The sequence below is a fragment of the Scyliorhinus torazame genome, chromosome 1, assembly GCF_047496885.1.
Source record: "Scyliorhinus torazame isolate Kashiwa2021f chromosome 1, sScyTor2.1, whole genome shotgun sequence".
NCBI classification, from domain to species: Eukaryota; Metazoa; Chordata; class Chondrichthyes; order Carcharhiniformes; family Scyliorhinidae; genus Scyliorhinus; species Scyliorhinus torazame.
In genome coordinates this window covers 361181186-361204188 of record NC_092707.1, presented here as the reverse complement: position 1 = coordinate 361204188, position 23003 = coordinate 361181186, and the positions used below count along the sequence as shown (strand labels likewise).

The following is a 23003-nucleotide window of genomic DNA, read 5'->3' as shown; positions in this document are numbered from 1 at the left end:
CAATTTCTCTCGGTCTTAAAGGCACTCAGTGACTTGGCCTCCACAGCCGCCTGCGGCAATGAGTTCCACAGACTTACCACCCTCTGGCTGAAGAAATTCCTCCTCATCTCTGTTTTAAAGGATCGTCCCTTCAGTCTGAGGCTGTGCTAGTTATCCCTACTTGTGGCAACATCCTCTCCACGTTCACTCTATCTAGGCCTTGGATTTGGATTTGTTTTTATTGTCATGTGTACCGAGGTACAATGAAAAGTATTGCTCTACGTACAGTCCAGACAGATCATTCCATACATGAAAGAAAACATAGGACATACATAAATACACAATGTAAACACATAGACACAGGCATCAGATGAAGCATTAGGAGTGCAGACTTCTCAGTAGAGAAGATGTATGAAGAGATCAGATCAGTCCACAAGAGAGTCATTCAGGAGTCTGGTAACAGCGGGAAAGAAGCTGTTTTTGAATCTGTTAGTGCATGTTTTCAGACTTTTGTATCTCCTGTCCCATGGAAGAGAGAACAACCTGGGTGGGAGGAGTCTTTGATTATACTGCCCGCTTTCCCAAGTGCAGTGGGAGGTGTAGACCGAGTCAATGGATGGGAGGCGGGTTTGTGTGATGGACTGGGCTGTGTTCACTACTCTCTGTAGTTTCTTACAGTCTTGCCATACCAGGCTGTGATGCAGCCAGATAGGATGCTTTCTATGATTCACCTGTAAAAATTGGTAAGAGTCAATGTGGACGTGCCAAATTCCCTTGGTTTTCTGAGGACGTATAGGCGCTGTTGTGCTTTCTTGGTCATAGCGTCGACGTGGGTGGACCAAGACAGATTGTTGGTGATGTGCTCACCTTGGAATTTGGAATCCACCTCTGCACCATAGATGCAGGCAGGGGTGTGTACGATACTTTGCTTTCTGAAGTCAATGACCAGCTCTTTAGTTTTACTGACATTCAGGGAGAGATTGTTGTTTTTACACAACTGCACTAGGTTCTCCATCTCCCTCCTGTACTCTGACTCATCGTTGTTCGTGATCCAACGCACTACAGTTGTGTCATAAGCAAACGTAGATAGAGTTGGAGCCAAATTTTGCCACACAGCAGCCCTCAGGCCCTGGTATTGAGGACTATCGTGGAGGAGGTGTTGTTTTTTATCCTTACTGATTGTGGTGGTCTATAGGTCAGGAAGTTGAGGATCCAGTTGCAGACGGAGGAGTCATGTCCAAGGTTTTGAAGCTGTGACATGATCTTGGCTGTGATTATGGTGTTGAAGGCGGAGCTGTAGTCAATGAATAGGAGACTGACGTAGGAGCCCTTGTTGTTGAGATACCTTAGGGATGAATGTAGGCCTTTCTGTAAGTTTCAATGAGGTTCCCCCTTCTAAGCTCCCATCGAGTACAGACCCAGAGACCTCAACTGCTCCTCATATGACAAGTCCTTCATTCCGGGGATCATTCTTGTGAACCTCTGGACCGTCTCCAAAGCCAGCACATCCTTAGATACGGGGCCCAAAACCGCGCTCAATTTTCCAAATGGGGTTTGACCAGAGCCTTATACAGCCTCAGCAGTACATCCCTACTCTTGTATTCTAGCCCTCTCGACGTGAATGCTAACATTGCATTTGCCTTCCTAACCATTAACTGAACCTGCATGTTATCTATAAGAAAATCCTGAACTAGAATTCCAAAGTCCCTTTGTGCTTCTGATTTCCGAAACCGTTTCCCATCTAGAAAATATATCTCTATTCTTCCTACCAAAGTGCATAACCGTACATTTTTCCACAGTGTATTCTATCTGCAACTTCATTATCCACTCTCCTAGCCTGTCTATGTCCTTCTGCAGCCTCCCTGCTTCCCGAACACTGCCTGTCCCTCTATATATCTTTATATCATCTGCAAACGTAGTGTCCCCCGTTTCTTCTTACAGATCGTTAATGTATATCGTGAATAGTTGTGGTCCCAACACTGACCCTGGGGCACACTACTAGTGTGCTGCCATGTTGAAAAAGGTCCCTTTGTACCCACTCTCTGCCTTCTGCCAGTCAGCCAATCCTCTATCCATGCCATTACCTTGCCCCTAACACCATGGACACATCTTTTATTTTGCTTTTATGCCCAATTAGGAAATTACCTTTGAATTAGAAATTGTTGAAATATATTGGTTTCAAATTAGGTGGACTTGTAATGTAAATATTACAAAGAACAAAGAAAAGTACAGCACAGGAATAGGCCCTTCGGCCCTCCAAGCCCGTGCCAACCATGCTGCCTGTCTAAACTAAAATCTTCAACACTTCCTGGGTCCGTATCCCTCTATTCCCATCCTATTCATGTATTTGTCAAGATGCCCCTTAAATGTCACTATCGTCCCTGCTTCCACCACCTCCTCCGGCAGCGAGTTCCAGGCACCCACTACCCTCTGTGTAAAAAAAACTTGCTTCGTACATCTTCTTTAAACCTATGCCCCATAGTAATTGACCCCTCTACCTCTGACTATCCACTCTGTCTATGCCCCTCATAATTTTGTAGACCTCTACCAGGTCACCCCTCAACCTCCGTCGTTCCAGTGAGAACAAACCGAGTTTATTCAACCGCTCCTCATAACTAATGCCCTCCATACCAGGCAACATTCTGGTAAATCTCTTCTGCACCCTCCCTAAAGCATCCACATCCTTCTGGTAGTGTGGCGACCAGAATTGAACACTATACTCCAAGTGTGGCCTAACTAAGGTTCTATACGCTGCAACATGACTTGCCAATTCTTATACTCAATGCCCAGGCCAATGAAGGCAAGCATGCCGTATGCCTTCTTGACTACCTTCTCCACCTGTGTTGCCCCTTTCAGCGACCTGTGGAACTGTACACCTAGATCTCTCTGACTTTCAATACTCTTGAGGGTTCTACCATTCACTATATATTCCCTACCTGCATTAGACCTTCCAAAATGCGTTACCTGACATTTGTCTGAATTAAACTCCATCTGCCACTTCTCCACCCAAGTCTCCAAACAATTTAAATCCTGCTGTATCCTCTGACAGTCCTCATCGCTATCCGCAATTCCACCTACCTTTGTGTCGTCTGCAAACTTACTAATCAGACCAGTTACATTTTCCTCCAAATCATTTATAGAAACTACGAACAGCAAAGGTCCCAACACTGAGCCCCGCGGAACACTACTAGTTACAGCCCTCCAATTAGAAAAGCACCCTTCCATTGCTACTCTCCGCCTTCTATGACCTAGCCAGTTCTGTATCCACCTTGCCAGCTCACCCCTGATCCCGTGTGACTTCACCTTTTGTACTAGTCTACCATGAGGGACCTTGTCAAAGGCCTTACTGAAGTCCATACAGACAACATCCCCTGCCCTACCTGCATCAATCATCTTTGTGACCTCTTCGAAAAACTCTATCAAGTTAGTGAGACACGACCTCCCCTTCACAAAACCATGCTGCCTCTCACTAATATGTCCCTTTTCTTCCAAATGGGAGTAGATCATGTCTCGAAGAATTCTCTCCAGTAATTTCCCTACCACTGACGTAAGGCTCACCGGCCTGTAGTTCCCTGGATTAAACTTGCTACCTTCTTAAACAAAGGAACAACATTGGCTGTTCTCCAGTCCTCCGGCACATCACCTGAATTATAATAAAGAAAAGGGCGTAAATGATATAAAAGGCAAGTTACTTCAATATCATGTGCAGATTCGGGAATGAGTTGCAAAATTCCATTGTATCTGCCTGTCATCTTAATTGAAAGTGAATTTATTTCAAAGTAGGAACTAGAGACTTAATGAACTGTTAACATATGCTGAAAACAACGTGGATAATTCTGGAAGATACAAAAAATTGCACCAAATGAACAATTTTATGATTGTGATGATCTATACCCTAACCTGTGGTGTGATGTTCTGACAATAGTTCTCAATGCATGTTAATAATTAAACTGTAATTTGTTTTTGTAGGGAAGTAGAGACAACATGAGCATTGTATTGGTCTGCTTCCCTAATGCTCCCAAGATTTCTGAAGAAGCAGTGAGAAAAGATACTGAACTGGATAAGTACCTGGAGTCACGTGTTGAAGGTAGGACAGATTTTGTCTGCTTGTTGAATGCAGTAATTTTGAGATTTTTTTTTGTTGTTTTTTTACAATTAATCTGTAAATGTATCCATTTTTTTCATTTCAATTGGCTTTGGTTCTCCAAAATTTCAACGATCTCTATATATAGGAAGAGTTTAAGTCTCATTCTTCCTGCGTACTCTGTTGCGACAGAATGTGTAATTAACAAAAATAATCCCAGAAAATGCGTTGCTTCAATGAAAGCTTTTAAAATAGATGAAGAAAATGGTCATAGTTTATTTTCTCTATTTCCTGTCAAGAACTTGAATGCTGCATCAGCTCATTTTGAAGAAGAACCATTCCTCAGTTAAATAACATTTCTTTTGGTTTTTCCTGATTTGCCACAAAGTCTTGCGGAGCATTGCCTTTATTTAAAATATATGACTGGCAGAGAGGAGCCCGATTAAGACACTTGTTTAAGCCTGAAGTAGTTTCTATGTTTTCTGATATGGGTGTTGTGATGCTAGACTGGAGAAAGTCATCGCACATTTAAATCTGTAATCATTGGATGGAACCGGGAGCACTGTCAACAAGGCCAGTGTCCCCTAAAACTGATTCCTTTCAGGACTTATATAAGAATAGAAGAAATAGGAGCAGAAGTAGGCCATTCACCACCAGAGCCTACTCCACCATTTCATTTTTTTTTCTTTTTTAAAATAAATTTAGAGTACCCAATTATTTTTTTCCAATTAAAGGGCAATTTAGCATGGCCAATCCACCTACCCTGCACATCTTTGGGTTGTGGGGGCGAAACCCACGCAAACACTGGGAGAATGTGCAAACTCCATACGGACAGTGACCCAGAGCTGGAATCGAACCTGGGACCTCGGCACCGTGAGACAGCAGGGCTAACCCACTGCGCCACTGTGCTACCCTTACTCCACCATTTCATAAGATCATGACTATTCATGAACCTCACTTCACATTCCAGCTCAATCTTCATATTCCTTGATTCCCTTTTGGGTCCAAAAGTCTACCAATGTCAGCCATAGAATCCCTAGAGTGTAGAAGGAGGCCATTCGACCCATTGAGCCTGCACCGACCCTCCAAAAGAGTAACCTAGGTCCACTCCCCTGCCCAATCCCCACAACCCACCTAACCTGCAGAGCCATTGACAGTAAGGGGCAATTTAGCATAGCCAATCCGCCTAACTTGCACATCTTTGGACTGTGGGAGGAGCCGGAGGAAATCCACGCAGACACTGGGGAAAAAGTGCAAACTCAACACATACAGTCACCCAAGGCCGGAATCGAACCGGGATCCCTGGTGCTGTGAGGCAGCAGTGCTAACCACTGTGCCACCATGAAGCCCTTGAATATGATCAATAACTGAGCATTCACAGCCCCTGGATACAAAAATTCCAAAGATCCACAATCGTTTGAATGAAGAAATTTCTCTCTCTAAATCAGCTCAAATCAGCTGTCACATCCTGAGATTATGACCCCTAGTCCTGAAGTGATTCCAATTTTCTTCTCTTCCAAGAGTATTTACTATTATTTCGATCCCAGACCAGACCCCAATTTATTTTAGGAAACCAAACGAGACCCCAACAATTTTCTTTTAACTGTGAGGAAAAGAATATTGGCTCCAGGAGTGATTCCACACGTAAATTGGGATATGGTATATTAAAACAAACTTTATTATTACCACAATATTAAACTATCTTAACATCATAAACAGCTTACACTTAACAGTTAAACAGTTCTTGACAATAAAAGGAAACCCTGTTTACTAGTAGCTTATATCTTTACCTCCAATTAAGCAAATCCCATCAAAGGTCAAAATCCATTTATAAATAAAGTTTGCAGATATTTGCTTCAGAGAGGTGTCTTGGAAAGACTGCTTGAAAAGAGAGTTCCATCTGTCTGCGGCAAAACTAAGCCCGAATCTTACTGCCACAGGCCTGGCCCCTCCTATTGCTACATAATTTTTATTCCACTCAAATCCCATGCTCTAATTACTTAGGTTTTAAACACAATGGGCTAGATTCTCTGCCTAGCAATGCCAGAATTGTAAAACCCAATCGGGTGGAGAATCAGGTTTCAGCCGAAAATGGAAGTTGGCGCTGGGTGCCCAACTGACTCCCATGTTCTGATGCCTCGCCGGCAGTGCTAACCCGCTCCACACCTCATTCCGGTGGCGACATGCAAAACCTGTATTTGCATGAGTTAACTGGTTTGGCCTAGTATTCTTCAGGCCTCTGCGATGCTCCGCCACCGCCAGGCAGAAGTGACGCCAGTGTATTTAAAACAGGGACTGGGTGCCATGGCTGCTGAGGGAGCGAAATGAGGTAAGAATGGTTTCCAAAATTGCAATTGTGTGCTGACAGTTGTGCCGCTGGCTGGAGGGTGTCTCCACAGCCAGTGCAAGTAGTGGGGCCTGACTATGGGATGGACCATGGGTTTGAGGTGTTCCCCTGGGTTTGGGGTGCCATTGCTGCAGTCTGCAAGGCAGCCTTTGTGTACAGGTTACAGGCCCTTGGCTGCACACACTGCGGACTGCCCATTGTGTCCTGTGTCCCCACCCTCTCACAGGTCACCACCATAGTACCCCTCAGACCCCAGCTGACCCATCAATGGGATGGGCGTGGCCAAGCTCAATCAGTGGCAGAACAGGTGCTAACATTCATCAGTCCACTCATTGGAAGTGCTGCCTACTGCAGGTAGGAGAAGAGCAGAGCGCACTCCAGACAGCAGATGCATGTACTGTGGCCTCTGGCACCCTCCCTCGCACACAGCCCTCTTTGTCACTGGTGGAGCCTCTGCCCTATCAGCTGCCCACTCCACAGGACCACCAGCTGTCTCTTAGCCCTGCCTGCCTACTGCACCTCTGCTCCCCTCCATTCTGCCCCCGAACTGGTTGCCACAGCCCATGTGCCACACACAGGACCCACAGCACACTATAGCTATGGTTCCCATACCCCCTCGCTTAGTCCCATCTGTGGGCCCAACCTGCACACATGCCACCAAGCATGGATGTGGTTGGTAGCACACACTGACCACCTCACGACCTGGTACCATTTTTACATGCTTTCACTATCTATGACGCTTTGTGCCACCTGCATGCTCCAAAGTGCATCCTACTGCTGCTCCAACCGAACCACGCACTCTGTGAAGAGCTGCCATTGGTTACACTTGCTGCAGACTTATTCGGCCGGATCGCTGGAAGCGTCACGGATCTGCCACATCTCACAGTTAGAGCACTGCACCCCGCTGAGTGACATTTATGCACTAATTAATTAATTTAAAATGAATACTTTGTATTAGATTCAGTTACGATTAACTGTATGGCCCTGCCGCTAGATCTTTACTGTAAAATTAAATGTTGAATACTAATCTCTACTCCTCTACCTAGTTAATCAATTAGTTATAGTTAGTTATTTCAATGTTATTTTTTCTTTTTTTTTTCAAATTTAGCAGATTCCTTACCAGCCATACAGGTCACAGCTTTACTGTGATGGCGCTTCAGTTTTTCCCCCCATTATTTGAAAAGGTATTTATATCACTTGCCTTCCCAGGATACTCTCTGGATCTCTTCCTGCAGATTAACAATTACACAGCCAGAAGAAAGAAAATAAAAAAGCACCTCCTCCCACTCTTCACCAAATTGCCACGCTGCTCCAAATGACCAAATTTCAAACTTCATTCTAGCTGTCTCACTAAGGCTGTCTCACTAAGGCAGTCTCAACTTCACGTGCGCAAAGCTTACTGAGTGTGCGCTTTATGCCTCTCTCTTATATAGAACCCAGCTAAACTGAGATGACTCGCACTAGTTAAGCTTCAAACAGAAGAATGCAATTTACACCTTTGCCTCTAATCAGGCTTCAGCTGATTGACAGATAACTGCCACTCAGCAATTAGGGTGGGGGCAGCTTCAGCTAACTAGTCCACTTAACTTTTAACTGAAAAACAGGAAAATTAAATTAAATTACAAACTTCCGAAGTGGCATTGTTGATTGAGGTATTCAAAAAGGAATTGGATTGCTATCTGAAAAGTAAGAATGTGCAAGGTTCAGGGATAAGGCAGCCGAGTGGGATGAGGTAAAATGCACTAAAGATTCTGTGAAAACCAATTATTACGTTCCTTTTGTTTACTACGGACAGAAAATGTTAACTTATATTATTTGGCCATGAGTATTATGATTAGATGCTTGAAAATAATCTTGCAGGAGTTCAGAAAAAAAGCTTTGCCTGGAAAATTGTAGGCTTGTGTAGAGCCACTCAAACTTTGCTGTACATTTGCTCGTAAAATTAAGAGTAAAAGGAATTTTCTTGTCTGAAAATTGCAGTTTGTTTCATGGCTCCTCCCTGACACTTTGTGATTTATTTGTTTATTCATGAATGAGACCATGTCACAAATTTTGCAGAGGCATTTTTATCAAAGGTAAGTTTTTTTTTTTTCCATCCCATGTGCAAAAAACCTGGGCATTGAGAAAGGAATTGTGTAACATTTAAGAAAGGCCCATGGAGTCAGTTTGTATTGCTTGGATGCTGTGAATACCAGACAAATGGCATGTCCTGGTTTGATTAAAACATGGGGTGGGATTCTCCGGCCGACGCCTGAAACTCAATTGGGCGGAGTATCGGTCTTGACGCTGAAATTGTGGCGGCACATGGTTCACGCCAAATCGCAATTCTCTGGTATCTCGACAGCAGGCCTGACCCGGTATTTTTCCGGGCCTCCGCCAGGGGAAATTCTGACAGGGAGGTTCACTTGTGCTTTTAAAAATCAGGAAATCAGATGCCCATGCCACGCCCAGGGGGCGTGATCGAGCGATGCTGAAGATGCGGTTCCGGTGCCTGGACCGCTCAAGAGGGGCCCTCCAGTAGCGCTAGGATGGTCACCCGTATCTTGGTGGCCTGCTGAGTCCTCCACAACATCGCGCAGCAGAGGGGCGAAATGCTGGTGACGGAGGCCCCCCCCCAAACAACAACCCTGTCCCTGAATTCCTAGCAGCTACACTATGGGGGTGTGGGCCCTGGGTTGGCACTAACAGTGGGTCTGGCCCATGGGATGGAGGATGATGACAACCCACTGTGGGATGATCTCTGGTACTCTGCATTGTTCGGCAATGTCTGACTCCTGTCCACGGTAGCACTTTGCACCATCCACCTGGCTGATCTCTTGCACGCGAGCTGGCCATTCCATCACGCGAACCTCTGAGGCTCCCCGTCACCTAGTGCTGCTAGTCCTGGAGGCCCACTCTCGTCTCGACCAGGGTTTCCATGTTCGCGGCCATGAAGCACGGGGAGTCGACCACTTCCAGCTGGGACTGCGCCACGTCACCCAGTAACTGCCACCATCTTCTGGATCTATGCCACATCACTGAGTGACTGTGCCAGCACCTGGGTCTGTGCCACATCTGCCAGTGACTGCACCATCTCCTTCTGTGTCTGTGCCACGTCGGCCAGCACCTGGGCAATGCTGCCGTTGCTCTCAGCTGTGGCCCGCTGTGACTGGGCCACACTCTGGAGTGCCGCTGCTTCAATGTCTGGGTGGCTCTGGTACATTGCTGCCTCTGATATGGCAGCCCTGTCCTGGGCCTCGGCCACTGCCTGCATAGATTGTCCTAGCCTTGGACATGTTGACCCATGGTCAAAACCTTCGCCCCCAAGGCCTCCACCGCGGATGCCACCTGTGCAGTGTTAGCCTGGGTGGCACGCACGTGCATGGACGGCACCTGCTCCTGCACGTGGTTGGACTCCTCCAACTGTACCTGCAGGTGCTGGATGCTTGCCGACAACCCTTCTTGCATGTCCCTGGCTTTGCGATTGCATCTCCACAATCGATGGGGCCATCCATTCCAGAAGCCTGAAACCCGTCTGAACGGCAGCTAGTCCCTGGGGTCAGCCGCCCTTTGACCGTCTACCCCCTCAGCAGTTCTTACCTCCACCTGTTGTACTGGAGCATGTGTGCGGTGCCCACCATTTAGTGTCCCAGGAACCTCTTCAATAAAGTGCCCAACCGAGGTGAGTGTCTCTGGGATGGTGGAGGGTGTTGGGGACAGCTGTGAGGGGAAGTCGATGTCTTCCCCCGACTCGGGGCTGTCATGGGATGCGGGTTGATGGCTCCTGTCCATGTTGGTCCCATCGTTGCCGACCTCTGCCCTGGTGACTGCCCTTTCTTCGGGCACTCCGACTATGCCCTCTGTTCTGCTGCATTGAGGTGCTAGTGGTCCCCCTCCAGTCTTTTCCCTCTCTCTCTCTGTAGTTGTGGGCGGCCATGTCCAGTGGTGGGAAGAAACCGAAAACGCTCAGTGTTAGACAGTCCGACGCATGCAGCCCAGGGGGTAGGTAGCTGGTTGATTCAGTGGCCAAGGCACCGGCCATGGCGGCTGGTATGGGTGCCGGCATGTAGTGCAGGGTGGGAGTTCGGCCGCCCTCCACATTTGGGGGCGAGTAGCAGAGGGGGTTCAGTTGTGGGTGTGTGGGATGGGGGTTGGTGGTAGGGGCACAGTGTTGCCTACTCATCCTGGCCGCCCTGAAGAGGTCATGCAGTTTTTTTCGGCACTGTTGGCCGGTCCGGACTGTGTTGCCCACAGTGCTGCTGATCTCTGCCACCTGCACCCAGGCCCAGCGAACGGCGGCGGCTGGCAGCCTCCTTCCTACCACAGGCACATGGTTGCCCACCTCTCCTTCCTGGCATCCAGCCGGGTCTCCAGTTCCGCATCTCTAAACCTTGGTGCCTTTCGTCTTTCTGCCATCTTGTTGGTTGGGATGGTTTGTGTGTGGAGTGAAGTGTGTATATGTGGCTGCAGCTTGTCAGCCTCCCAAGTGTCAATCCTGAACCCGGCACTGTTTCTCATTGGAATTGATTGTGTTCCACGTGGTGCCGGTGCTAGCCCCTTAACGGTATTTGAATTGGTCCATGTGCGGTACCAATCTTTCTGTCGTAAAACTCTGCGAATCCTGCCCCTGCGTCAAGACTTAGCCTCAGGAAGGAAGAATTCTGCCTGTGCTGTTCACATTGCTGTTGGATTATGATCATGCAGCTGGCACTAAGCCTTTTGGCACAGCATGTGTTGCAGGATTCCCTCATAACTTGAATCCATTCAGACATTGCTGTTACAGAAAACATTATCAGCAGTAAGCAGATGTTGCTGGAATGTCCAGTGTAATGCAACAGAAAAGCTTAAATAAAGTGAATTTCCATAAGCATTGCAATGAACCTTTCAACTTTGGTTTGTTCAGTGAAATTCCTGACTGTAATCATGTTGTAAACAATGGATCACAAAGTCGGGGGTGATGAAAATGAAAGAACAAATTTAAGTCCTATTATTGCTGCTACAGATCATTATATAATTTGAATTTTGGATTATTTGACACATTAATTATTTCTAACAACTACATTATGGTTGTGTACATTTCTTTTGCCTAAGGCTTATCATTCTGTTTTCTCTATGATTTGACCTTTACAACACCACAGACTACAAATTATTTTATTCTAGGGCAACAAGGGGAAGCTTGAACTGTCTGGAAATGGCTTGCAAGAAGTATGTGTGTACTGGCATTCAGTTGGCTGACAAACCTGTGGCAGTTTTCAATTAATCAGATCAGTTTCTATGAAGTAAATCACAGTTCTAAAGTGCGCAATGTGTTTTAAGCTCACAGAAATAGAACACAAATGTTGAGTGTAGTAATTAAACATTCTCCCAGTTAGAAAATATTACATGTTCCTAAAATTGTGAAATATATAAGATGGGAGTAGAACACTGGAGTGCAAAAGTTTTTGAAACTTACTTGACATTTTAATAGAGCATTTTAATAATATTTTGTTTTCTTGCATCAGTGCTGGTATATTTAGTACAGTAGGTGGTTGGTTCTTGTATTGAGCTGAGGTAAATTGCTCAAACAATGAGAATCATATGTTGACTGAAAATCAACATGGATTAAGCATGTTGGAATTCAGAAGGATGATTCATTGTAGAGAGGATGGAGGGATTGACCTTTTCTGGTGTGGCAACTAGACTACTACTACCGCCCCTAACCTGGGCTTCTTCCCCTGTGGCTGCATGCTTTCTCAGCTGGTGAGCCAGCAGGCGGTAGCATGGTCTCCATGTTCATAAAAGGTCCCCCGTGTCTGGTGGAGCTGGTGTACTGCTTTTCCCATGTAGAGAAGGTCAAAGTCCATCTGTAGCTTTTTTTTACTCTCAACCAGTAGTTCCACCAGTTCGCGGAGAGCCGTCGATCCACCTCCAATATGGCGTTGACCAGCTGTTGCCTGGCCATCCTCTCTTTCCTGTCTCTGCACGTCTTGTGTGCAATCATTTCAGTCTCCCAGAATGTGGAGGGTAAGACTTCTGCATTCTGGTTGTTGGTAACGTACCCATCTATGGTCTTTGATATCCATTCGCAGAATGCCTTATTGGCCAAGAGGACTGTGTCCAGCTTCCATGGCGGGGGGACGGGGGACTTTGTGCCTCACATCCACGTAATGTTGGGCGTGGTTCGAGATTACGATTGCGGAGTACCCCGCTCCTGCTACCCCTGGAAGCACCACTTTCTCCACTATAAAAAAAAGTTAATTCTAGTATATACCCTGTGTACCTGGGAGAAGAAGGAGTACGAAAGGGATAGGGATGTAAGGCAGGAATTCAGGGAGCTAGGGTGGAAACTTAGATCTAGGACAAACTGAGTTATTATCTCTGGGTTGTTACCCGTGCCACGTGATAGCGAGACGAGGAATAGAGAAAGAGAGGAGTTGAACACGTGGCTACAGGGATGGTGCAGGAGGGAGGGTTTCAGATTTCTGGATAATTGGGGCTCATTATAGGGTTGGTGGGACCTCTACCAACGGGATGGTCTACACCTGGACCAGAGGGGTACCAATATCCTGGGGGGGAAATTTGCTAATGCTCTTCGAAGGGGTTTACACTAGTTCAGTAGGGGCTTGGGAACCTGAATTGTAGCTCCAGTATACAGGAGGTTGAGAGTAGTGAGGTCATGAATAAGGTTTCAAAGTTGCAGGAGTGTACCGGCAGGCAGGAAGGTGGTTTAAAGTGTGCCTTCTTCAATGCCAGGAGCATCTGGAATAAGGTGGGTTGGTACCTGGGACTTTGATGTTGTGGCCATTTCGGAGACATGGATAGAGCAGGGACAGGAATGGTTGTTGCAGGTGCCGGGGTTTATATATCTCAGTAAGCTCAGGGAAGGTGGTAAAAGAGGGGGAGGGGTGACATTGTTAGTCAAGGACAGTATTAAGGTGGCAGAAAGGATGTTTGATGAGGACTCGTCTACTGAGGTAGTATGGGCTGAGGTTAGAAACAGGAAAGGAGAGGTCACCCTGTTAGGGGTTTTCTATAGGCCTCCGAAAAGTTCCAGAGATGTTGAGGAAAGGATTGCAAAGATGATTCTGGATAGGAGCGAAAGCAACAGGGTAGTTGTTATGGGGGACTTTAACTTTCCAAATATTGACTGGAAACGCCATAGTTCGAGTACTTTAGATGGGTCCGTTTTTGTCCAATGTGTGCAGGAGGGTTTCCTGACACAGTATGTAGCTAGGCCAACGAGAGGCGAGGCCATATTGGATTTGGTACTGGGTAATAAACCAGGACAGGTGTTAGATTTGGAGGTAGGTGAGCACTTTGGTGATAGTGATCACAATTCAATTACGTTTACTTTAGTGATGGAAAGGGATAGGTATATACCACAGGGCAAGAGTTATATCTGGGGGAAAGGCAATTATGATGCGATGAGGCAAGACTTAGGATGCATTGGATGAAGAGGAAAACTGCAGGGGATGGGCACAATGGAAATGTGGAGCCGTTCAAGGAACAGCTTCTGCGTGTCCTTGATAAGTATGTACCTGTCAGGAAGGGAGGAAGTGGTCAAGCAAGGGAACCGTGGTTTACTAAGGCAGACGAAACACTTGGCAAGAGGAAGAAGGAGGCTTATGTAAAGATGAGACATGAAGGTTCAGTTAGGGCGCTCGAGAGTTACAAGTTAGCTAGGAAGGACCTAAAGAGAGAGCTAAGAAGAGCCAGGAGGGGACATGAGAAGTCTTTGGCAGGTAGGATCAAGGATAACCCTAAAGCTTTCTATAGATATGTCAGGAATAAAAGAATGACGACGGTAAGAGTAGGGCCAGTCAAGGACAGTAGTGGGAAGTTGTGCTTGGAGTCCAAGGAGATAGGAGCGGTGCTAAATGAATATTTTTCGTCAGTATTCACACAGGGAAAAGACAATGTTGTCGAGGAAAATACTGAGATTCAGGCTACTAGACTAGAAGGGCTCGAGGTTCATAAGGAGGAGGTGTTAACAATTCTGGAAAGTGTGAAAATAGATAAGTCCCCTGGGCCGGATGGGATTTATTTTAGGATTCTCTGGGAAGCTAGGGAGGAGATTGCTGAGCCTTTGGCTTTGATCTTTAAGTCATCTTTGTCTACAGGAATAGTGCCAGAAGACTGGAGGATAGCAAATGTTGTCCCCTTGTTCAAGAAGGGGAGTAGAGACAACCCCGGTAACTATAGACCAGTGAGCCTTGCTTCTGTTGTGGGCAAAATCTTGGAACGGTTTATAAGAGATAGGGTGTATAATCATCTGGAAAGGAATAATTTGATCAGACATATTCAACACGGTTTTGTGAAGGGTAGGTCGTGCCTCACAAACCTTATTGAGTTCTTTGAGAAGGTGACCAAACAGGTGGATGAGGGTAAAGCAGTTGATGTGGTGTATATGGATTTCAGTAAAGCGTTTCATAGATGATCATAGAATTCACAGTGCAGAAGGAGGCCATTCGGCCCATCGAGTCTGTACCGGCTCTTGGAAAGAGCACCCTACCCAAGGTCAACACCTCCACCCTATCCCCATAACCCAATAACCCCACCCAACACTAAGGGCAATTTTGGACACTAAGGGCAATTTAGTATGGCCAATCCACCTAACCTGCACATCTTTGGACTGTGGGAGGAAACCGGAGCACCCGGAGGAAACCCACGCACACACGGGGAGGATGTGCAGACTCCGCACAGACAGTGACCCAAGCCGGAATCGAACCTGGGACCCTGGAGCTGTGAAGCGATTGTGCTATCCACAATGCTACTGTGCTGCCCTTTTGGCAAGTTTGATAAGGTTCCCCACGGTAGGCTACTGCAGAAAATACGGAAGCATGGGATTTAGGAGTTTGGATCAGAAATTGGTTAGCTGGAAGAAGACAAAGCGTGGTGGTTGATGGGAAATGTTCAGACTGGAGTCCAGTTACTCGTGGTGTACCACAAGGATCTGTTTTGGGGCCACTGCTGTTTGTCATTTTTATAAATGACCTGGAGGAGGGCGTAGAAGGATGGGTGAGTACATTTGCAGATGACATTAAAGTTGGTGGAGTTGTGGACAGTACGGAAGGATGTTACAAGTTACAGAGGGACATAGATAAGCTGCAGCGCTGGGCTGAGAGGTGGCAAATGGAGTTTAATGCAGAAAAGTGTGAGGTGATTCATTTTTGGAAGGAATAACAGGAAGACAGAGTACTGGGCTAATGGTAAGATTCTTGGCAGTGTGGATGAGCATGGAGATCTTGGTGTCCATGTACATAGATCTCAGAAGGTTGCCACTCGGGTTGAGAGGGTTGTTAAGAAGGCGTACGGTGTGTTAGCTTTTATTGGTAGAGGGATTGAGTTTCGGAGCCTTCTTCTTCTTCGGAGGTCATGTTGCAGCTGTATAAAACTCTGGTGCGGCTGCATTTGGAGTATTGCATGCAATTCTAGTCGCCGCATTGCAGGAAGGATGTGGAAGCATTGGAAAGGGTGCAGAGGAGATTTACCAGAATGTTGCCTGGTATGGAGGGAAGATCTTATGAGGAAAGGCTGAAGGACCTGAGGCTGTTTTCGTTAGAGAGAAGAAGGTTAAGAGGTGACTTAATTGAGGCATACAAGATGATCAGAGAATTGGATAGGGTGGACAGTGAGAGCCTTTTTCCTCGGATGGTGATGTCTAGCATGAGGGGACATAGCTTTAAATTGAGGGGAGATAGATATAAGACAGATGTCAGAGGTAGGTTCTTTACTCAGAAAGTAGTAAGGGCGTGGAATGCCCTGCCTGCAATAGTAGTGGACTCGCCAACACTAAGGGCATTCAAATGGTCATTGGATAGACATATGGATGATAAGGGAATAGTGTAGATGGGCTTTAGAGTGGTTTCACAGGTCGGCGCAACATCGAGGGCCGAAGGGCCTGTACTGCGCTGTAATGTTCTATGTTCTACCCTGTGATCCTCCATGGGTCCACTGCCCCCATCTGTTCCATGAACACATTCAATTCCTTTGCCGTGTTTGATTTTTTTTCTCCAACTTGGGGTTTGATCTGTCTGTCCGTGGGTCCTGTACGCAGTTAAAGTGACCACCATCACAGATTTCATTAATAAGTGCGTTGATGAATGTGTCCCAAAGAAGACAATACGGGTGTTTCCCAGTCGGAAGCCCTGGCTTAACTGCAAGGTTCACTCCCTGCTGAAGTCCCGGACGGAGGCATTCAAGTGTGACAACCCTGACCTATATAAGAAATCTAGGTACGACTTGCGTAAAGCCATCAGGGATATCAAAAGACAATACCGGATCAAACTCGAGTGCCAGGCCAATGACATAAACCCATGATGTCTGTGGCAGGGCTTATACGTGATTATGGGCTACAAAGCAAGGCCAGGCGGAATCTCGGGCTGGAGCAATCCTCCCCGATGAACTGAACAAGTTCTATGCCCACTTTGAACAGACAGCCAATACATCAGTGCCACCTGACCCAATAGACTTGGACACATCCATATCCACTATTACAGCCTCAGAGGGAAGAGCTGCCTTCTTGAAAGTGAACCCGAGGAAAGTGTTAGGCCCCAACGGAGTCCCTAGGCGAGCACTCAGATCCTGCACAGACCAGCTAGCGAGTGTATTGGCAGACATCTTCAACACCTCACTTCTCGGCTCCGAGGTTCCCAACTGCTTCAAGAAGACCACCATAATACCAGTACCAAAGAAGAACAAGGTAGAGTGCCTCAACAACTACCGGCCCTGACATCTGCGATTATCAAATGCTTCGAACGGCTAGTCATAAGATGGATTAACGTCAGCCTCCCAGACAACCTCGATCCATTGCAGTTTACCTATCGCCACAACTGGTCGACAGCAAATACTATCTCCCTGGCTCTACAATCAACTCTCGAACACCTCGACAACAAGGCCACCTATGTCAGACTGCTGTTCATAGACTACAGCTCTGCCTTCAACACCATTATCCCGATAAGATTAATAAGCAAACTCTGCAATCTTGACCCCTCCATCTGCAGCTGGATCCTTGACTTCCTCACCAACAGACCACAATCTGTCAGGATAGGTAACAGCACCTCCTCCACAATAGTCCTCAACACCGGGGCCCCGCAAGGGTGTGTGCTCAGTCCTCTACTGTACTCCCTGGACACACACGACTGTATGGCAAGATTTAACTCCAATTCGATCTATATGTTTGCGAATGACATGACTGTGGTGGGTCATATCTCAAACAACGACTGCAGAAGGGAGATAAATCACTTGGTTGCATCGTGTACCGAAAACAACCTCTCTCTAAATGTCAGCAAAACCAAGGAACTGATCAGCAACTTCAGGAAGCGTAGCATGACACCCCCCCCACACACACAAAATCTAGAGGTTTTTTTTCCCTCTTGCTGCCTGGCACACACTCTCCATCGGGAGTTGTGCCACGGCCCTCCCCTCGCTCATACTTCCCTGTGCTATCTGACTTGCCAGTGTAGTTAACCCCCACCCCAGGATTGTTTCACATCTTCCCCCAACCATTGCGTTTCTCTTCCCCCCCTCCCCTTCTGTGTCCTACTGTTCTCACCCCTCCTTTCTGAGACTGATCGTCAGATCGAAGACGAGGCAGATCAGTCCTGGGCAAATAGTCTCTCTTTCTCTTTTTTTTAACCGATGAGATTAGAGGTCTGGTTCACTTCTGGTGTCTTGCCTTCCCAGTCCATGTTTGTGCACAAATTTGTCTACTTCTGCCAGTGCGGTGAAGTAGAACTCCCAACCTTGGAAAGTCACCCAGAGTTTGGTGGGATATAACATCCCGAACCACACATTGTTCTTATTAAAGGTCACCTTGGCTGTGTTAAATTCCGTCTGGTGCTTGGCCAGGTCTGCCCCAAAGTCCTGGTACACACAGATAGAGTATCCCTCCCATTTGTAGGATCATGTCTTGCACAGTTCGGGATCTTTTCCCAGTCTTGGTACTGTTGCAGTTTTGCAATAATGGTTCGTGGCTGGTCCCCAGCCTTGGGCTTCGGCCGGAGTAACCTATGGGCTCTGTCTACTTTGGAGGCTTGTGGAAACTTTCCCCTCCAACAAGTTTGCCCAGCATCTGTGCCACGTATTCCATAGGGTTCCGCCCTTGGTACTCTCCGGTAGGTCCACAGTGCGAAGAATTTGGCGATGCGTTCGATTCTCTTGGTCCTTGATCTTTCCCCTTGGTGTCCCTTGCATTGCCAGCAGCTTGCCATCTCCTTCTCCAGTGAGGCCATCCAGTCGCTCTGCTCAGTCGTAGCCTTCTCAGGCTCTCTGAATGTCACCCCCTGTGTCTCTCGACACCGCTCCGTCAATTCCAGCACTGCTTGAAGGGGGATTAGAGCCTCCACTACTGCCACTTTTACCGTCGCTATAAATTTATATTCAAGGCATCTTGGAGCTCTTGGAGCTCCAGTTCTAGGAAGTCCCTCCGTTCATTTATCAGAGGGTAGCCCGGCACGTGTTCTGCAGGCCCACTGGTTCGAGTGTGGCCAGATCCTTGTCGCCTAGTGTGTACACCATCACTTCAATCTTCTCTCCAAACTTTTACTGGCTCTGACATCGTTTTGGCTCCTCAGGTAGTTCTCTGGCCTGCCTCGCTCCTTGTGGTGATGTTGGATGAGGATGGGGGGCTTTTTTCTTAGGTTTATGTGTCAATTTTTCTACTAAAAGTGCCTAATTTCAATTTTCCAGGGGAAGAGCCACCTTTCATGCGTCCACTCAGAAGGTCCCCATCACCGGTAGTGACTTTCTTCTTCCTCTCTCATGTAATTTGCCCTCTCTCTGATGTATGTAACTTTCCCTCTCTCTGGTCTATGTAACGTGCCCTCTGATGTAACTTTCCCTCTCTCTGATGTAACTTTCCCTCTCTCTCTGATGTAACTTTCCCTCTCTCTCTGATGTAACTTTCCCTCTCTCTCTGATGTAACTTTCCCTCTCTCTCTGATGTAACTTTCCCTCTCTCTCTGATGTAACTTTCCCTCTCTCTCTGATGTAACTTCCTTCCCTCTCTCTGATGTAACTTTCCCTCACTCTCTGATGTAACTTTCCCTCTTTCACTGATGTAACTTTCCCTCTCTGCGATGTAACTCCCCCCCCCTCCTCTCTGTGACTCCCCCCCTACTCTCTGTGACTCCCCCCCCCTCTCTCTGATGTAACTTCCCCCTCTCTCTGATGTAACTTCCCCCTCTCACTGATGTAACTTCCCCCCTCTCTCTGATGTAACTTTCCTCCTCTCTCTGATGTATCTTTCCCTCTCTCTCTGATGTAACGTTCCCTCTCTCTCTGATGTAACTTTCCCTCTCTCTGATGTAGCTTTCCCTCTCTCTCTGATGTAACTTTCCCTCTCTCTCTGATGTAACTTTCCCTCTCTCTGATGTAACTTCCCTCCCTCTCACTGATGTAACTTCCCTCCCTCTGTCTGATGTAACTTCCCTCCCTCTCTCTGATGTAACTTCCCCCTCTCTCTGATGTAACTTTCCCCCTTCTTTGATGTAACTTTCCTCCTCTCTCTGATGTAACTTTCCCTCTCTCTCTCTCTGATGTAACTTTCCCTCTCTCTCTGATGTAACTTTCCCTCTTTCTCTGATGTAACTTTCCCCTCTCTCTGATGTAACTTTCCCTCTCTCTCTGATGTAACTTTCCCTCTTTCACTGATGTAACTTTCCCTCTCTGCGATGTAACTTCCCCCCCCTCCTCTCTGTGACTTCCCCCCCCTCTCTCTGATGTAACTTCCCCCCTCTCTCTGATGTTACTTTCCTCCTCTCTCTGATGTACCTTTCCCTCTCTCTCTGATGTATCCTTCCCTCTCTCTCTCTCTCTCTCCGATGTAACTTTCCCCCTCTCTGCTGTAACTAATCCCTCTCTCTGATGTAACTTTCCTCCTCTCTCTGATGTATCTTTCCCTCTCTCTCTGATGTAACGTTCCCTCTCTCTCTGATGTAACTTTCCCTCTCTCTGATGTAGCTTTCCCTCTCTCTCTGATGTAGCTTTCCCTCTCTCTCTGATGTAACTTTCCCTCTCTCTCTGATGTAACTTCCCTCCCTCTCTCTGATGTAACTTCCCCCTCTCTCTGATGTAACTTTCCCCCTTCTCTGATGTAACTTTCCTCCTCTCTCTGATGCAACTTTCCCTCTCTCTCTCTGATGTAACTTTCCCTCTCTCTCTGATGTAACTTTCCCTCTTTCTCTGATGTAACTTTCCCTCTCTCTCTGATGTAACTTTCCCTCTCTCTCTGATGTAACTTTCCCTCTCTCTCTGATGTGACTTTCCCTCTTTCACTGATGTAACTTTCCCTCTCTGCGATGTAACTCCCCCCCCCTCCTCTCTGTGACTTCCCCCCCTCTCTCTGATGTAACTTCCCCCTCTCTCTGATGTAACTTCCCCCTCTCTCTGATGTAACTTCCCCCCTCTCTCTGATGTAACTTTCCTCCTCTCTGTGATGTACCTTTCCCTCTCTCTCTGATGTATCCTTCCCTCTCTCTCTCTCTCTCTCTCTCTCTGATGTAACTTACCCCTCTCTCTGATGTAACTTACCCCTCTCTCTGATGTAACTTCCCCCCTCTGTCTGATGTAACTTTCCTCCTCTCTCTGATGTACCTTTCCCTCTCTCTCTGATGTATCCTTCTCTCTCTCTGATGTAACTTTCCCCCTCTCTCTGATGTAACTTTCCCCCTCTCTGCTGTAACTAATCCCTCTCTCTGATTTAACTTTCCTCCTCTCTCTGATGTAACTTTCCCTCTCTCGATGTAGCTTTCCCTCTCTCTTTGATGTAACTTTCCCCCTCTCTGCTGTAACTAATCCCTCTCTCTGATTTAACTTTCCTCCTCTCTCTGATGTAACTTTCCCTCTCTCGATGTAGCTTTCCCTCTCTCTTTGATGTAACTTTCCCTCTCTCTGATGTAACTTTCCCTCTCTCTGATGGAACTTCCCTCCCTCTCTCTGATGGAACTTCCCTCCCTCTCTCTGATGGAACTTCCCTCCCTCTCTCTGATGGAACTTCCCTCCCTCTCTCTGATGGAACTTCCCTCACTCTATCTGATGGAACTTCCCTCCCTCTCTCTGATGGAACTTCCCTCCCTCTCTCTGATGGAACTTCCCTCCCTCTCTCTGATGGAACTTTCCCTTTCTCTCTGATGTAACTTTCCCCCTCCGCAGTCATCTGAGTAGCCTTTGAGAGAGAGTTTCTCAGCTGTCTTTAATGGATTTCCCCTTGTGTACTACTTAAACTTTTTTCTTTCTACGTTGAAATCTAATTTTAAAAAAAAAACACATTTCCATTAGGTTGCAAATCGACATACATCCTCTTCATCAGAGCTTACCTTTTCCTATGGGGGAGGCGGTGGTATAGTGGTATCATAAGACCATAAGACACAGGAGCGGAAGTAAGGCCATTCGGCCCATCGAGTCCACTCCACCATTCAATCATGGCTGATTTCAACTCCATTTACCTGCTCTCTCTCCATAGCCCTTAATTCCTCGAGAAAGCAAGAATTTATCAACTTCTGTCTTAAAGACACTCAACGTCGCCTCCACAGCCCTCTGTGGCAATGAATTCCACAGACCCACCACTCTGGCTGAAGAAATTTCTCATCATCTCTGGTCTAAAGTGACTCCCTTTTATTCTAAGGCTGTGCCCCCGGGTCCTAGTCTCCCCTGCTAATGGAAACAACTTCCCTGCGTCCACCCTATCTAAGCCATTCATTATCTTGTAAGTTTCTATTAGATCGCCCCTCAACCTCCTAAACGCTAATGAATATAATCCCAGGATCCTCAGACGTTCATTGTATGTTAGGCCTACCAATCCTGGGATCATCCGTGTGAATCTCCGCTGGACCCGCTCCAGTGCCAGTATGTCCTTCCTGAGGTGTGGGGCCCAAAATTGCTCACAGTATTCTAAATGGGGCCTAACTAGTGCTTTATAAAGCTTCAGAAGTACATCCCTGCTTTTATATTCCAAGCCTCTTGAGATAAATGACAACATTGCATTTGCTTTCTTAATTACGGACTCAACTTGCAAGTTTACCTTTAGAGAATCATGGACTAAGACTCCCAAGTCCCTTTGCACTTCAGCATTATGAATTTTGTCACCGTTTAGAAAATAGTCCATGCCTCTATTCTTTTTTCCAAAGTGCAAGACCTCGCACTTGCCCACGTTGAATTTCATCATCCATTTCTTGGTCCACTCTCCTAAACTGTCTAAATCTTTCTGCAGCCTCCCCACCTCCTCAATACTACCTGCCCCTCCACCTATCTTTGTATCATCGGCAAACTTAGCCAGTCCCGTCATCTAGATCGTAAATATATAAAGAGAACAGCTATGGCCCCAACACTGAACCCTGCGGGACACCACTCGTCACCGGTTGCCATTCCGAAAAATAACCTTTTATCCCAACTCTCTGCCTGACAGCCAATCGTCAATCCATGTTAGTACCTTGCCTCGAATACCATGGGCCCTTATTTTACTCAGCAGTCTCCCGTGAGGCACCTTATCTTTTAAAAAATATATATATTTATTAAAGTTTTTTAACAAAACAATTTTTTCCCCTTACAAACAATAACCCCCCCCCCGTAACAAAATAACACAAAATCGCACTGAGCAAGATTATATACATGGCAAAATGATATATTTACATAGCT

At 46.7% G+C, this 23003-nt stretch overlaps 1 protein-coding gene across 5 annotated transcripts in view; it reads left to right on the top strand.

Moving 5' to 3' along the window:
- ppm1ba (protein phosphatase, Mg2+/Mn2+ dependent, 1Ba) overlaps positions 1-23003 on the top strand; it is a 254157-nt gene that overhangs the window by 200589 nt on the left and 30565 nt on the right. For all 5 annotated transcript variants that reach the window (XM_072510958.1, XM_072510940.1, XM_072510931.1 and 2 more), the window contains exon 3: positions 3949-4066. In XM_072510958.1, the coding sequence (XP_072367059.1) occupies positions 3949-4066 (118 nt within the window). The remainder of the gene's footprint in view (positions 1-3948; positions 4067-23003) is intronic.